This window comes from Pelecanus crispus, chromosome 1 (assembly GCF_030463565.1).
Source record: "Pelecanus crispus isolate bPelCri1 chromosome 1, bPelCri1.pri, whole genome shotgun sequence".
Taxonomy (NCBI): Eukaryota; Metazoa; Chordata; class Aves; order Pelecaniformes; family Pelecanidae; genus Pelecanus; species Pelecanus crispus.
The window spans coordinates 97,887,743-97,906,016 of NC_134643.1; the positions used below are offsets into that span (position 1 = coordinate 97,887,743).

General features: G+C 40.5%; 1 protein-coding gene across 1 annotated transcript in view; it reads right to left on the reverse strand.

Moving 5' to 3' along the window:
* Positions 1-18,274, reverse strand: part of GRAMD1C (GRAM domain containing 1C) — a 54,747-nt gene that overhangs the window by 34,167 nt on the left and 2,306 nt on the right. The window contains exon 4 of the mRNA XM_075710938.1: positions 1,605-1,689. Coding sequence (XP_075567053.1) covers positions 1,605-1,689 — 85 coding nt within the window. The remainder of the gene's footprint in view (positions 1-1,604; positions 1,690-18,274) is intronic.

Here is an 18,274-nt window from a genome sequence, read left to right on the forward strand (position 1 = left end):
TTAAAGGTTGCATAAGATGACACATGAACTTTAAAAAATCGCAATGCCACTTTTGTATAAAAACACCCAATTCTTGGACAGTGTATTTGTTACACAATGCTCAGGCAGCACAGGCAGGCTTACCTGGAAGGCAAGTGATAAAAGAGAGAATAAGGTGCATCACTGCACACAGGGTTATACACTTGCCTTCTTTGGCTTTTGCAGCGAAGCAAAACAGGGAGTTAGAGCTCAGAAGGAACATTTCAGTGCCAAGAAATTATGCACCATAGTTTGATATTCTCTGCCACTTGCTTCTCTCTCCTCCCACCCCATGCACTTCTCATCAACTCTGCTCCTCCAGCTGCGCTGTACCCATGCCCGCACCCATGTCATCAGCCTATGGATAAGCTAACCTGGTATACAGGGCTGTGAAAAACCTCTGCTCAAGGCATGAGCCAATCCAGAAGTAACAGATTTGCACAGCCCAGCACCAGATAACAAACTTCATGCTCAGCACTAGCCCGGGCAGTACTACAACTGTACAGACCAGCATGGGGCATAAAGTGTTTTTATCTGCCCTCAATATACCATGTTGACAAATCCATTCAAGTGCACAGCATTATAAGAGAGGATAAAATGAAGACTGGCTTGTGTTTTCCAGTGATCTCCTATGATGGCTGATGGGAATTACACACTTGAATACTGAATTTTATGTCCTCATACCACAGAGCTGGCATTTGTCTCTGAAAAGAGTCTTTTAAATTACAAGCACCCACTTGTCACTCAACCCCAGAAGTCACACTAATCAAGGTGCCTAGGGCAAGGGTCTAGGCTTAGTACCACGGAGCAAGGGAAAAGCTTCTGCTAAGGAGGATCTACCTACTTAACAGGGTCACTGAAGGAACATCCCTTACCTTTGTATCCAAGTACCAAACCATTACAACTATGGAATCATTCCCTCCTCCCCCAACATCTACAGCAACTGACTCAGCTATAACTAGTTGCCTCTTTAAAGTAAGAGAGAGGACTCGGACACTCACAGGATATAAAATAAATGGTTTTGACACTTTGAGAGGTACCAAGCTGGCTGTCCATGGTGAAAGGAACAAAAAACAAATTCAATGCTCTCAGGATTTAACTCTACCTCTGTTCTTCTCACACTTGCATCGCACAAGCCCATCAATGCACATACGTTGAGTTTACGTGCTCAGTGCTCACCCTGACCCTGTATAGCGATCTTTCCTTCCAGCTTGTCAGCTAACAGCTGTCAGACTCACATCTCCACTGCTGTCAGGAAGGGCTTGTCTAAAAACCCACTAAAAAGTAGCAGCAGGAAAAGACATTAAAAGGCTCCCATCCTGTATCCAGATGAACTGGAGGATTCTGTATCCTCTCCTTCACTTCTCAACCCCAAAAAGGAATCCGTCTTCTTTCACAAAGCAGGCAGTACAGGAGAGGAGTACAGACCTGACTTTCCCTGAAGGTATTTGATGCTAGTTCAGAGACAGGAGAATAGGAAGGTATCAGCTGTAGTTAGAATTTGCCATAAAAAACCCGCCCTGGCACTGCTGTGATCTGGAGTTATTAGCCAGAAGACAAGCACTTGTGGTGTGATTACGTCTTACCTACTATGAGTCTCTCAGAGTCTGGCAGATGAGAAAACTGTCTCTTGAATTCCTCACTCCTATATTTGTAAGTGGAACTTGATAGCTGCAACAAAGAATGGTAAAAGGTTAAACAAACAGATTTATTTTCAGCCATCAACTGTCTTCATAATGGATGTGTAATTTTATCTTGAGGAACAAGCGAACATCAAAAGAGCAATGAAGAATAGGTGGTATCTAAATGTGATCATCTCTGTAACTTTATGCTTGCTTATGTAAGAGTGCGCTTCCAGTATTTAGGATAGGATGGACCAAACTGTTCCCTGTATCGGGCCAGACGCCAATTACAAGGCATTACAGCTGTACGATGGCAACCTGCTCCACTTGTAAGGACACGAGAGCCCCTTCCAGGGCTAAGTCTTCTAGCACAGAGTGAATGAAAAGGCAGCAAGGCCACAACACAGGAGGTGACAGAGCACATAAAGTCCTCATGCAGGCCACTAGCTGGACACAACCTAGAACACCAATTTCTAGTTGGAGTACCATTTCGGGAATACTACAATGCAGTGGATTTTTTTACCAGTTGCTATAATTAGACCTATAGGAATAAAGGCCAAAGTTTTCTCCAGTAAACACAAATAGCAGCACCACCATCACCTCTTCACCTGTTCTACATTTCACCCCATATTTAAAAAGATCATTGTCTGTGGTTCATTTAAGATTCAAATTTGGGCACTAATCTCACAGCAAAGACGATTAATCTCGATAGACTAACTCCTTATTCTTATAAACAAATGCCTCTGCTCCCATTCAAATAAAGAGCTTCAGCATGTTCTCCAGAAACAATTCTGCTGTAAAAGCCCTATTTTTCATTTTGCAGTAATAACAAGGCTATATTTTTTTCTTAACAGATGTTTGCCACTTATTTTAGGGGCTGTCCTAACCAAAGCAATGACTCAGCTGGACTATAGCTAAGACAAGAAGTCACTTTCAAGCGTTACCAAAACACCAGGTATAAATATACTATAAAGGCCTCTTTTACACCTTTTTTTTTTTTTTTTGAACCTTTCTAAAGATCTTAAGCACATGGCTGCTATTCTCTCCTTGAGCACCTGTACTACTCCAAAACTTGACATTCACCATTAAACCCATCTCTATCATAAGATCAGTGTCTATTTACATTTAAGGTGGGGGAAGAAAGAAGAAAGGAGGCAAAGAACCACTTTTGACTGTATGACCTTGCAGCATGTTTACTAAAAAAACACCCAGTTTTAGCACACTCCTGCAGTAAGTTAGCCGGTCACTACCCTTTCATTATGTCTGTGGTTGTTGTCAAAACAATCCCAGAAGAGAGACTGACTTATCTTCAGCTTGAGGGTCTTTTAATGAACTAGTGCCAACAGTGCCCCCACCTCATCAAGATTCTCACATTTTGCTGTTTTCTGCAGAACAGATTCCTGCTTCTTGCAGTTCAAAAGTTCCCTGAACACCACCCTACACACACAAACACTCTATGATGGTCCATCATCTACCTCTACTTGAGAATCAAGCTCTTGGGTCACAAGAACACTTAAATGCTACTTCAAGGTCAGGTGTTTAAGTGCATATAACACAAGAGAGGGCAAAGTTGCCCTGACTCAGTTCAGCTTTAAAAAAAAACATGTTAATGTTACCTTCTGTTACCATCAGTAAAAGAAAGGCCTTATGTCTGACCACTGATGAGTACATATTTGCTGTCCACTAATGTTCTGAGCATTGCAATGTAAAAAAGCAGTGAGGGAGGGAGACAGAAAGTACATCCATCCCTACCATTCTGAGAAAAGTAAGCATGAAAGCTTTACGTGCAACTAACAGGGCAACATGTTAGACATGTCCTCTAACCTGTATGCTTCCAGTTAGATTTCAGCTATTTCCGAGATTACAAAAGCAACATTCTTGGAGAACATGTCATCTACTGAAGTAGATAGGCTGTGGTTTCTTGGTCTTGCCACATTATGCCCCAAAATGCACACTTTTAACTGATAATCTGAAACAGGCATCCAATAACTGCACCACTTTCAAGAAATTGAGTTCTTAGCTTTTCACTCTTCTCCATGCCTCTTTCCAGAGTAATTGCAAACTCAGACCTGTAAAGTTGCCACTTACAGTTCCAGAGACCCTACAGTTTACATAGTCATACCTCAACTGACTGAAGTCTGAACTTGTGAGGACAGCGCTAACATACAAGGGGAAAGAAGAACTGGCCTGACATGAGAGCAAAAGAAAGTTCACAATCTTCAAGACTGATTTACAGAGCCATGATTTAAGAAGCCATGCTTTTAAGGAGGGAAGCACTTTCTCAAACACACTGTATACACGTAAGATAAGAGAGCTACATTAAATTCAAGTATTTTTGTGGTTATGAGACAAAAGGAATCAGGAAGAGGAGAACAGGAACATTACAGTATCACAGACATGTTTGTTTGCCTGAATCAGCCAGTTCAACAGTTCCAAGAATCCAAACTCAAGATGTCTTGAGTTTTACTTAGAAATGGAATTTCTCTGGAGCATAAAACCTGCTATAGCTTGTCTGAGGAAACCCTTGCTGGCATTTAAAACTGTTATTTGTCACAAGTGACAAATAGGCTACAAGAAATCCTCTTATTAATTGTAGATTTCTACTGAGCTCTTACGACATTTATGAAGAGCCAGCCCTGAATCTTTATCTAATCAGCAGGAAAAAGTGAGCACATTGAAGCTTTTAACTTTATCTTTTCCTTACTTTGCATGAAAACTAGCTCACTCAGATCTCTAATTATTATGCGCTCAGTATGTGGCTTGGTGATTAAGAGATCACTCACAATGGCCTTGGGAAACAACAGGGACAATATTAACACTATTTGCACTACCAATTTCTTTAAAGTGAGGAAAATAAGACATTTCCATTTATATGAATACAGCATCTCTCAATCACCACTGTAATATCCAAGACGTGGCAGCATTTGAGGCAGGTTGTCACCTCTAGGTTACAAAACTTACCACCAAATATTAAAAGAAGAAAGGCATAAATTAGGCTGTAGAATGACATTTAAGAGATGAAAACAGCAACTCATTTTTAACACATGCACATTTCTAAGTTTAGTTATAAGTCATCAGGCAAACATTTTGCCTGAGGATAATCTTAGGCATTTATGGGTATGCTATATTTAATCACTGAGAAAATTATTAAGTCCAGCCAACAACATATTAGCATTCTTTATCTGAAGCCACAAAATATACCAGAAACTTGTAAAATAGCATAAGCAAAAAACCCCTCTTCAGCCTCATCCAGAAAGTTTTACAGAAGGCAGTTATGCAAGAACGAGTAGTAGTTGAAGACATATAACCAAGTGATTCTCATACCTTCAGAAATGGACCAGAGTCCAACTATATAAAGTCATGTTCCAGAAAAAAAATATGTTAACTTAAATAGGACTACACCGAGTTATTTATATGATAGAAGCCTATTAAAAAAACAGCTTCCCTTCACATTTACATCTTCAAAGTGTGGACATTACAAATAATTTGAGCCATTTAGCAAACTGAGGAGGAAAATTAAACTACACCTTCTCCCAGGAGTACAGCAAAAATGCTAATCGTTAGGAAATTATTTGATTGCACATATAACTAAGCATGCAAACAGTCAATCAGAACTCAGCAGAACAGTGTGCACATTTCTTAACATTTGCTAATGAGAGTAATAATTTTGCATTTGCTTTGTTAGTGTTTTCCCCTTGTTTTTAGACACCACAAAAACCATGTTACCTGGCAATTTGCATTCTATAATTTTGACATGCAGCTATGAATACAAGCAGCTGAGAACACAGGCAAGTTGATCTCACCACTAGAGTAATACAACTCTGATGTCACCTCATTTTAAGAGATGCACACATGCCTCCCGCTGAGCTTCAGTCTTGATATCAGGTACTGCCAAATGCATGGAGTCCCAGAATCAAACAAGCCTCCAAGCAAGCTGCCCGACCTACTCCCTTTTTATGCTCAGAAGCCTCACTTAACCATCAAAATACGGCCAATGAGACTCAAGCACAAGAACAACTCCCATGGCACACTGAGATGACAGTCCCTCTCCTGAGGCTACCTGTAAAACATGCTGAGTCATAACAAGTCTTTCCATCAGAGAAACACTGATCCCACTGCAGCCATTTCTTCAGTCCAAAAAAGTTCATTATGACCATCCAATCTAATCTATAATGCACAAGCCACAGCTATCCTGCAATTTAGCTCCTGCTTTAAAACCAGAGCTGCGATGACCAAATTTCCCTTTGGGAAAGGAAAAAAAAAAATAACAAACAAAACAACACAAACACCACCACCCCCCCCCCAAAAAAAAAAAATCCCACCCACAAAACATTTTACCTTCTTAAATTAAAAGTCACCACTGATGGAAAAATCCATCCTAGCTATGGATAGTTCTCCTAGGGGTCTGTTGGTTAATCTTATCTTCACTTTGTGAATTATTTTTGGTATTTGAGCAAGTTACCCCACATCTTCTTTTGGGGTAAGGATTAAGCTTCTCAAATCCATCAGCAAAAATATATTTTTCAGACTTATTCTCATGGCTCTTCTGAATCCCCTCCTATTTTCAATGTGCTTCTATGAGAGCTAGATATAGCATTGCAGGAGTCACTGCAAATCCGACTCACATTTGCTTTTAGGCACAGAACCACAGTGGAAGCTCACATCCACATGACCACCAGACTCCCTTATCTTGTCACAGTTCTAGGGCACAGTTTTCCATTTCTTCTGAAAATAAGCACAAGGATGTATTTTGAAAGTGTCAGGCTTGTTCTCTGTTTACCCTGTGACAAGCAAACAGTCCGAATCCAGTCTGTTACAGTGATCTATTTTCACTAACCATTCCTTGACAGAATCACAATAAAATTTGGGTTAGAAATAACTTTCAATTATTCAGTACTCATAAGCTTTATTAGCAGTAACTTACTGTTCTTTTCTTTCTCTAGAAGTACAAAAACATTAAACTTGCACAGTGAAAGAACCGCTCACAGCACCTGAAGAGCACCACCACCTTACTTAGGGTGACTTACTGTGCTGTATACAGTACACTGTGCACTTTGGGACTGGATGTGTAGAGTTTCCACTTTTGCTTTTTTAAATAAGGAGCTATCTGATCACACCTGATGATCCACGCAGTTGTATTTAACTCATGGGTCATATGAGGCATGTCGACCAATAAGAAAAAAGAAAGAAAACCAAGCAACTGTTGCCAGGGTTGGCTCAGAGTATTCCCTAGGAGCTGGCTTTCTAAAAGTTCCCATGCTCTCAAGGAAATGGAAACAAGCTCATAGGCACAGTGGGAGGTGGAAGAGTTTAAGCAGCCAGGACTATTTTACTTACATTCATTATATGCTCTTCTTCATTCACCCTTAAGTTGTCTGGAGAGGGGAGTCTCATAAGCATAGGGCACTCTTCCAGTGGGCCACTGGTAGGCACAGGGCTGTGCACTAGGGTCATTATGTCCCCTTCTGTGGCCCAGCCCCCCTCTTATTTGCAGAGGCTGAAGGAGAAACAGATTTTAACATTTCTTAGTGACCGAGCAGAAAACAAACCAATGGCAGTTCTCCTTCAGTGGCATCCATGCACAGGCAGAGCGGCATCCAGTAGGAATTTTGGTGCAACTACATCTGCCTTCTGTTGGAAATACAGCATGTAAAATTTCAAGGAAGGGATATTAAAATACAGGTCATGAGCAAATATTCGAGCTACTCTATTTTCTAGGGGTTTGTTTGTTTGGGTGTTTTGTGGTGGTTTTCTAAATCCTATGAGATCCCATAAACGAGGCTAAAGACAGAGTCCCTAGTCCCCCCCAAAATGAGTGTTACTATTAGCTAGTTCTCACAGATGCATGGGCAGGCACACTAAAAACATTAGACAGGCTATTATTTACCACTAACACCAGTAGCTTCCAAAAATCCATTTAGGAAGAAACTCTTCATAACTATTTCATTATGGAGAGCTTCTGAAATATTAGATGCCCACTTACAAAGTATTTGACACCCAGCATCATTAAACTGACTGAATTGGGTATTCCCAGTTCCTCAAGGGAGGCTGCTCCTATTTATTTTAAAGTACACCAAAAGCACTGTCTCCCACAGCACCTCAACAGTAGTCCAGCACTCAACAGCTCCACTGTGGACATCAGTCTCATCAAGCCGTCATTGACCTGACATGTGGCAAGACCCTGCTTTTCTGAAAAGCAGTTCTGGTCAACTACTGACCAGGGAAGCCTGTATCACAACTGTTTACCCCATGGTGTGACATGAACTCAGCTGAAGTGTAATCCTGCTCACAAAGGGCCTGGTCATGTCCTGCACCTCACCAGCCACCTTGTCCTTCTGAGAGCAGGAAAGAAGATCTCATTTGTACTTATATAGACCAAGCTCAAGTATATCAAATTGTGTCAGAGCACAGCTTAGAAAACAGCCTACAAAATCCATAATCAAAGTTGTCACAATTAAGATTTTGACAGACAAGAAAATTTAGCATCATATGAAATACTGGGAACTATGCTGCTAACACCAGGTTATATAATTAGAAATAGAACAAAAGTGTCATTTTTTTTGTGAAGAATTTTTAAATTTGGCTTCCTTCCCAAGCAGAAAGAAAACTCAAAGGCTTCATGTTTAAGAAGAAGATGAAAGATGTAAAGCTCTCCGAAGAAATACCTGTAAGTTCCACAACGAGTTAAAGATTTTTTTTTTTTTAATGCTCTTTAGAAAAACAGTAGCAAAAGATCTGGAAGAATTTTGTAACAAAGTATTTCTGTTTCAAGCATGTGAGGACCTCTCCCAAGTTTCTCCTTCAACATCCCACCAGAATTATCTCAGTTCCACAAGCCATTACATTTCATTGAAATAGGGTTCAGCTGAAGCTATTCCAACAAGGTCTGTATTTAACCTCACAGGACTCTATTCTCCACGCAGTGGAGGTGTAATTTAACTATACACATTACCAGATGACAGCTCAGGACATAATTTTCATTAAGTACCCTCTATCAGGAGGGAACAGCACCTACTGAACATGCATCTTGCAAACACAGGAGGAAATACACTTCAAGTGTACAAAAAGCTAAGCCTGCTGGGAACACAATACAGCTGAGAGGGCCTTCTTATCAACGATAAGAAAACCTCTTGTCATTAGCAGTATTACAGACTTTTCCCTAGGGGGAAAAAAAAGTTTGGATTGAGAATATCCCCTGCTTATTCTGAAGCAAATGCTTTGAAGTATTCAGTACTTACGTTCTGCAAATAAGTGTTCTTAAGCATGTTTAAATGGCAAAGCCAATGTACTTTCATAACAACTCTGACTTGGATATAAAATCTTGAGTTTGACATGTACAGTGAGGAGCAAAGCATATGCTCCATTTCAGAAATAAAACCCAGGCATAAAGCTAATGTAAAGTCAGAAGACACACACCCCCTACACATACCTCCTCCTCCAGCTGCCTGCAGCCTGTTCCAACCCATGCAAATCTGTGGCCAACACTCAGGCAGCCTCTATGGCTCCCCCCTCTCCCACCCACTTGCTCAGAGCCAGTGCTGTACACCATCCAGCAGAGCTAGCTACTTCTGCCAGCCTCTGCTTGCATGCCAGCTTGGAAAACAGGCTGGTACACACTTGCCTTGCAGAACATACACACAAATGCTGCAGCAAGTGGTCAAAGAAAACTTAAGAGTTTGGGGGGGGGGGTGTGTGCATAGAGCTGCCTAGCTCCAATCTAAAGATCACTATTATCTAAACAGATTTAGGGAGCAGACTGCAGTAGCATAGGTCATTTCAAGTTCACAAAAGTCCCAAAGGGGACAGCAGAGGAAAGTACCATCACCAGGGAAACACCAGCTTGGAAAAGAGCACTCAAATGCCCAGCGCTCCTCCTCTCTGCGTCACTGAAGGCTACAGCCCACCCACCAGCTGTGCAGCAGTCTTAAAGATAGAGTACATCTACACGTGGTAACTCAGTATGGACCCAAATCTACTCTCACACAAGACTGGGATATTGTCTGCTTTATAAGCCAAGCCCTTGCTAAGAGACCTCCTCAGTCTGAGCTCCAGAGCAGGGAGGGGAGGAGATCAGGGCATGCTTCATGCACACCCAAGTTCCCAAAATGAGTACGCTACCATCCACCCCTTCACTACAGGCCCAGAGCTCAGTTCTTCATAGGCACAGACCAGACACCTTGAGGCAAAGGATACAGGGCTTTGCATGCCCATCAGACCTCTCTGCCTGCTGTGAAAACAGCAACCACACATCTACTCTGCTTTCTTTGTGCTGTCTCTCCCGTTCCATCTGTCCTATCTAGGAACAGTCTACTGCACTTCTGTGAGTAACTAAATGAAGTCAGGCTCTGACTTCAGTTTGTGGAGGGAACTGTTCTGGAAGAGAGGACTACTACACAGGAAACAGCAGGCTGCATATGAGCTTCATCTCAAACAAGACCACGAATCGCTACAGCAGTGAGGGGCTGTGGAGCCCCTCTTTGCTGTGTGGCACCACCCACCCATCCCCAGCTGCAAGAGTGGGTCCCTAGAAGCTATCACAACACACATATGGTTTCAGAGCTACAGAAGAAGAGGCAGGTGTCTCTACGCTGCATCCACCTTGCTCGTTGAAGACCCAGCCTCCTACTCATCGGATCCCCTTGGGCACTTGGCTGAAGATAGAGCTAATGACTCACTCAACAGCAGGGAAGGGAGATCCCTCTCCCAGCACAGCCCCACTGAGGAAGCTGAAAGAAAGAACAGAAAAATACATTTCAAGGCATTGTAATCACTCATATAATCGGATTAAGCAGCTGTCTTTGTGCACCCAGCTGGGTGGTGGCGCTTTACATGGCCCACAGTTCTGTTGTCAAGATCAGCTACATATGTAAATAGCAGGAACTAGTTTCACCAGAAAAACAGGCAACTCTTCTGCCTTCCCAAAGCAAAGCTAGCATACATCACAGGGAATCTCTGTGTGCTGAAAGAGCAGCAAGATATTGCAAGACAAATCTATACAGGAAAAATATTCATTGGCGATTTCTTTCCATCAGAAAACCAGTAAGAGGACTCCAAGTGATCTCAGAAAAGCCTGGGTACCAGTGTGACTCAGGCCTCAGAAGTAACATGAGCATGAAGTGATTTAAGTGCATTTCCTGTTTACAAGATAACGCCACCTTCAGCTGATTAAACACCCAAGTCTGGAAGTTTGCAATTAGCACTTAGGCTGACAGTTTCAGCTTCAAATACAATTACTTATATAACTGCTACCAAGTACTGCTGAGTTTGAATGAAACAAACATTTGAATTTTAAATAAGAAGGTTAAGCAAAAAGTTCAAAAGATTTGGACGTTTCCACAGAAAAACATCTTCCCCAACTCTGAATCAGAAAATGAAGGTGCTTTTAGCTCTTCTAGGAGGCAAGATGCTCCAATCTCAGATTTATTCAGCATCCTCATCAATACCATCCGTAGCTGCCAATAATTTCTTTAGACCTGGTAGTAAAATTATGCCTATAATACCTCTGCCAGAGACCATGTTTCATACTGCCTCCCCAAGACACTAGTACAACCCAAGTTCACAAGAGCCTTAAGTGCCTAGCTCCTTTTCAATTTAGGGGGAGAGAAAAAAAAAAAAAAAAAGTGGATCTATACCTACTTTCCCAACTTCAAAGATGCAGCATTCAAGCAACTTTTTTTTTTTTTACCTTTTTTTTTTTTTTTTTTTTTAAGTAATTTTATCACAAGGATTGGGGATAAAATCACTAAAAGGATTTAAAAACCCCAACTTTTTTTTAAGTATTTACAGGATTAAAAAAACAAAAAAAAAAAAACCCAAATCCCGTGATACATCAAGTTTCAGAACAAACTTAACACAAATAAACCAAGTGTATTTGTATGAACTCTGCAGTTTCTATTTTAACATTGTGCAATTGAACTGAGTTTGTCACCCTCCCAACACCAAGTTATCCCTTAGCTCAGATAATTTGTCTGCTCCCCATTTTAATTTCAAGTCCTGTAACTACATTGTCCAGGTTTCAACAGCTGTAAGTGTACTAACTAATAGGATGCAATGGCAATTAACAGCTCAGTCAAGATGATTTCCTTTTGGATAAAGAATATATTCCTTTCTGAACAGCAGTTTCATCTGACTCATATTTCTTCCTACAACATGTGTGCGAAACAATTAGCCAATATTATTTGTTAAGAACATCTGTTCCTTCACCTGATCTTTCACTGCAGGCTGCCTAAGTAATGAAAAAAATTCAAACTACTTGTCTTTAGACTTACTTGATCCATTTAATAAGTATGGGAAAAAAAAAAATCCAGGCGGGGGGGGCACAGGGGGGATGGACGACCTCATACAATAAAGTAACTATAAGACATTACTTCTGAACTCTCCCTTACCTGCAACAAAGTCCCACCAACATTACTTAATACAGAAGTAGCTAAACACAGAAGCAAAAGAATGGCATACCTCGGTTGCACTTTTCCCTCCTTACTCTCCCAGAACTGGACTCTGGCATCTCCAATCTGTATTTAAGTTTAGTAACAGTCCCCAAATACTGGACAGAAAACAGGTCATGAAGGAAACAATCCTCTTGGGAATAAGAGTGATAGCAAGATATATTTTGAAAAAACAGAACTTCTCAAAAGATTTACTCCACTTTCACTTAGCACTTCAGATTTCGTAACTGATCTGTGCCATTTACTTTTCAGCAAGTCATAGAAGGATATATAAATATTTTGATCAGGACTATGGTGAAAACCTGTAGGACCGTGTTAGACAAACTACAACAGTAGTTACACAGTTAATACAGTAGTGACTGTAGCCAACTACATGAACTGTGCTAGTTTAAGTTACACTGGTCATCTCACTAAGCCTGTGAGTAGCCCTACTGCATTTGAAATTACACAGAAAACAGCACTCACCAAGCAGTTGCCCCAAAACTGTTTTTCTTATGAAATATCTAATTTGATCCCTTCTTTTTCTACCTTAGAAACCAAACTCAAATTTTACTGTTAGTCATTTCTATATTAAAAGATGCTACCAGATTCGATTGAAGCATTCTCAGCAAAGACAGACCATACATAATTTTTCTTCAGCTTTACACAAAAATGGAAGACAAAGGGTCAGCTATTGGGAGACATGTATATCAGTACAAGCTGATCAGAACTATACACACACCATGGTTCATGATCACATACCTCCACTCATTCTGAGCAAGGGGTGATATCTTGAGTCCTGGTGGGTAGGCATAGCAGAAAACAGAAGGAGAAGCTGACAAGTTATATAAGCAAGCTGAAGTCCTGAATGACTTTATCCATCATTTCCCTAGGGGCTTTAGGGGATTGCAGTAACAAATACACAATCCGAACACATTACCAAAGTTAAAGCTTGTGCATGAATATCCCAAGTGTAGGCTTTACTGACTCTGCAAGCAACTTCAATAAAAAAAAAAGCACTACCTAAAAAAACCCACTTACTCCATGTAATTTCTAAAATGCTGCTGATATCACCAAGGAATCCTGACATAGCTCAATTAGTGCATAACCATCTGCTGCACAGGATGAGACAAAAATATAACTTCCAGAGTAGTCATTAGCAGAATTGCTGTATACTCTTGTGTAGAATGCTTTTACGTTTTTGGATAGGTAAATATGTGTCCCGAATCATCTAAACCTCAACAAAAGATTTCAGATTTTGATTTTTTTTTCCTTAAACATCTCCTAGAGAATTTTCTACTCCCGGTTGCTGCTAATGACTTAATTAAATGTACCGCTAAACAATCACATCCTGTACAGTTTTGTTTACCTGTCTTCTTTCCCTCCAAAGGGATGCAAGTAGCTCACCTGTAGCAGACTTGAAAAAGACAATGTTACACCACTGCTCCTTTGAAGAAATACTGAACGACAAAGCTGTAACCAAACCAAAGACCAAAAAAGAGCTTAATTTCCATCTCCTAAATTTGCCTTTTAAAAGCTTTCATTCCATAAGCTATTGAACTCCCCTCTCATTAAATGGCTATCATTCAGCCAAGTCCATGCTGATTTTCTGAACTATATTGCATTTCTGATGGTTTTGCTCCCAATGACTTTACCAAAATAAATAAATCACACAAATCTGAAGTATTTTCTTCTTCATCTATTAAACTTAACTTTCAGATTCTAGACCAATTCTTTAGGTGTGTGTAATAATAATTCATATTATATGAAACTTCCCAGTGCTGGAGCTGGGGAAAGCTTATTGACACAGGGCACCAACTACCAGTCTTTGTTCAGAAGAGGCTGAAACTTGATGGCAGTCAGATCTACCCCGGTGCTCAGTTTGGAGCTGCATCAACAGCAATAAAGAGATTCCCAAGGTAAAAATAAGTGAGAAACACACTTTAGTCTAATCAGCCATGTTCAAGGGCTGGTCAGAACTACAGTTTATCTTTTCTTACCATTTTAAAACACTGCTTCTGTATAATCAGTGCTATCACAGGACTGTAAAAAAAAACAAAAACAAAAACAAACAAACAAAAAAAACCGCACCTATTCTAGAGATTCCAGACTGGTAAACAAACAAGGTAGCAGTGCTAGAAGTACAGCAAAAGCTATTTATACTAAAGTTACAGCATTTCAGAAAAAAACAGCGTAAGTGTGCTTAAGAGTTTTATTCTCCTCAGAGAATCACAGCATTTATCCAATTCTCAGCCTCCTTAGCACCTCCTTCATACCAGCAAATAAAAAGGAGGCTAAAAATCCTCCTCCGATGTCACAAGCCATGATGTCTCTCTTTCACAGCCCAAGCACTTGGGGGCACAGATGATAAAAAAAAAAACTTTCTTCAGAAGTAACATACCAAGTATACAACACAGGAGATGAAGCAACTTTCAGGAGGGCCTTAAATATCAGTCTGCCAAAACATAGTCACCAACTTAACAAGCCCAATAAACCATTCCCAGAGTGAACATGAATCTTCAGAGAAAGGTGGAAGAAGCATTCAAACAACTATCGATGCAAGAAATATTTCACCTAACCCTTACTAGTCTTGGGCCCCAAAGTACGTCAACTTGTATCTGTATCTGTCCAAATTGTAATGTGTATCTGCATCCCTCCTGTGCAGGTTTGAGTCATATATGTTTATCATACTCTTGGCATACGTATTCTCATACGCTCCCACAGACTACCTCTTTCTCATAGAAACCAAATACATGTTTGTCAAAATTCAAAATCCTTTTCCAAATATTGTGCAACCTCACTTGTATTATGCAAAATAAAAGGCTTACTTTCACTTTTCACTGTATCATTTGTTTGCTTCTACTGTCGTACTCCTTCACACTGACCAACCAGTGAGCAACCAAATTGACATAATATTGCAATCAAATTGGTTTTTTTAAAGCCTCTTATTATTTTCTTTCCAATGCCTTCTTTGCACCTCACATTTCCAAATTCTTAAACAAGCCTCCCAAATAAGAGCAATTTTCTGAGATGCTCATTTGATTTCACCTCTTTCCACCTACCTCTTCATTGCAAGGGAAGGACTTACTTTTTTGTTCTTTCTTTCCACAGGCATTCTTCTTATTGCAGACGTATGTGAACTTTGACTGTTTATTAAGAGAAACTAGAGTTCCCAGACAGAACACCCTCACTTTTGATGCAAGGATCCTTTTCATTAGCTTCCTCATCCACCTTTACCTTCTTCATTACAGTAGGAGAACACTTAAGATTTTCAAAGGTTTCTTCTTTCAAGGATATTAAATTTAATTATGTATTTCAGTATGAAGAGTGTAAAAAGGATAAAAAGTGAATTCAGAATCTTGAGGTAGGGCTTCCAGATGTAACTTAATTTCCAAAGCATCTTTGACTTTCATTATTTCTATCTGCAGTTGCCCAAACTGGAACCATTTAATCAAAAGCAGATGCAAGCTTTACAGGTTCCAGTAAACAGAAAAAACCTTGAGATTAAGTTTGCAAGCAAGCTTTCTTCTTCCTCCAGTGAGGTTATAAAAGTCTAGCTTTGTCCACCTCCAGGGAATGGTCTTCAAATGAAAAAAGAAAAAAAAAAAACCAACCAAACAAAACCCCAACCCAAAAAGACACCCACCTTAAAAAAAACAGTAGTTAGTAACACTACCAGTTTAAGAATTGCTTACAGTAGTACAGAAAACTAATGCTTTCTCAAAATCTTTCAATAAAGCTATTCAAAGTTGGTTTTTTTTTTTTTTTTTAGAGACAGGGAAAAATTATGTATAGCAAGATTCTCTTCTTTTCTTCCTTCCCTGCTAATTTTTGTGCTACCCTTCCTTCTCCCCACTCACCATAGTAAGGAAAGAGATTACATCCCAGAAGCTCCCAACCCAAGCTTGCTGCTAATTACATGTGCTCACAGCACCTATTGAGCATTCATGATACCTGGCCTGACTTCCAGAGGCATGGCACAACTGCCTACTCCCACTCAAATCCATGAAAAATTGAAGTCAAACCAGTCAGGCTCTAACATCCACGTTTGGTTTCCATCATCAGAGAAGCAAGAGTACATACTTAGAGGAAATGAATCCTTGGAGCAAACCAAAGTTGTGAGAAACATGCAGCCTCTGAAGGCAAATAACCCAGGCAACCAAAGCTGATCCCTGGACACTACCGCAGGCTAGCCTTGCTGTTGTAGCAATTCCTTAGTTCTACTGACTTAAGAGTAGGAATGAGCATAACAAATCCATGTCTACAACAGAACACTAAGATCATCCTTAGCCAAATGTTAATGACACGTGCTTTGCGCACTGCAACAAGCTGCCTTCCGTGTTATCACCTACACATTTACTATGACTCAGTATTTAGGGAGTTTTAACGAGTTGTTTATATACTCAGCAGCTGATCATCAAGCATGCAAGTTATTAAAACACATTTTCTGTCTAGAAGAGCAGGGAAAGATGCCAATGACGTAAGTTTTTAGTCAAAATACCTTAATTCTTGCCTTGAATTTGTGACTTTCTGCCTCTTGCTACTTCAAAGTTCAGTCCCCTTGAGGCTGCAAAAATGAGTACCACAGCCTCCTATAACCAGACTGATAGAGGTTTTTAAAACTAATCAGCTACATAAATGGTATAGCTAGAACTTTACAAGCCACAGCACTATCTTACAAGAGGCCAGTATTTACACAATTCCTTTGTTTTAACTGCAAGGTCATATTTGCAGAACCAGGTAAATGCTAACTTCAAACAAATACTGAGGTCTTGAAGTATAAATCATAGACAGAAAGCAACCATTTAATCATACCGGAGAACACCTCACACTCTCCTAGCAGCCGCCATTGCACTGAAGAATCCCGTTCCCCTCAAGTTACAGCCACGCATTACTATGGGAAGCAGAAAGCGGCACTGTGAAGATACACAATACCGTGCATCGTACGTGTCTAAAGCTCTGTTCAAAGAAACTTCTAACCTTCGGGCACATGTCTCAAACCTAAAAATGCAAAGCCAAGAGCATAGTTATAGTCTTCATATATTATACCTTACTGACATTATTTTAGATTGCTAAGCTCATCAAGGAAAGACTGAGTTGCTACTGCAAGTCCAACAAACTGACCCCAAGACCTAAACAGGTTTCTTCTTCTCATAAACTACCAACTGCATTAATGGTTGCATACAAACCATCAAGAGTTAGTTTACACAATCTAATTTGCCATCTAATGAGAGCATAGCTGGCAGTTACAATGTCTGCGCAGCATGATTTGCTATCGATTCAAGTAGAGAAAGAGCTGGGCACAGGCAAAATGGCCCTGTATCATCTTTGTCTCTGTAGGAACAGTGGAGAAAATACTGAATGATCCAAGCACTCACTCTCTAGCAACACAATTCTAGGACCTACTGGGATTCATTCAGCCTGGCCCATTTCCATTGGCTCCAGACTACTGTTGCTCAGTTTAAAAGTACACATGCATTTTGGGGGAAGTTTACGCTAGGGCCTGAGATGCAAAATCCATGTTCTGACCATTAGGACATCAGCTTAGCTTGAACAGGAGGGATGAAAAGACATACAAGCTAGATTTATAAATAAGGAATTGGGAAATCTGATCCTCCAGTTCTGCTCGCAGCTTTGCCACAGATTCCCTACAGCCTTTGCTAGTTACTTAATCTTTCACCAGCTGAGCACAATGAACACTGTGATGACCTCATCAGAACAAGGACACAGTAGTCCAGATGATGTTCCTACGCACAAGCTGAAGCACGCCAATCTACTGAGGCCACCTGATGCAGAACCTGAGTCAGACTGTCCGAGCTGTGAGGAAGGGAATCCAAGTCTCTCACAAGATCAGGTGTTACCCTGCCTGTGGCTGGACGCACAAATGTTGCCTCTCCTACCTAACAGCAGCAACCCATCCACCAAACTAACAGCAAAATACATGCTCTAAGTCTACACCTATAAGTTCACCTTCTCTCATGGCATTGGGGGGGGGGGGGGGGGGGGCGGGGCAGGGGGGAAGAGAAATCTGTAAAAAGCATGAGAAGAGTATTAAAGACAGCATTTATTATTGCACCCTCCACTTCCAGTGAGGCATCTCCCTGGAGAGGAGCAAAATTAAACCCCTCTTTTCTGCCCTCCTTATTCACAAATCCCATTCTTTACACAGAACACAGGAAGCTTATTTACTCTTGTGGAAAACAAATGTGT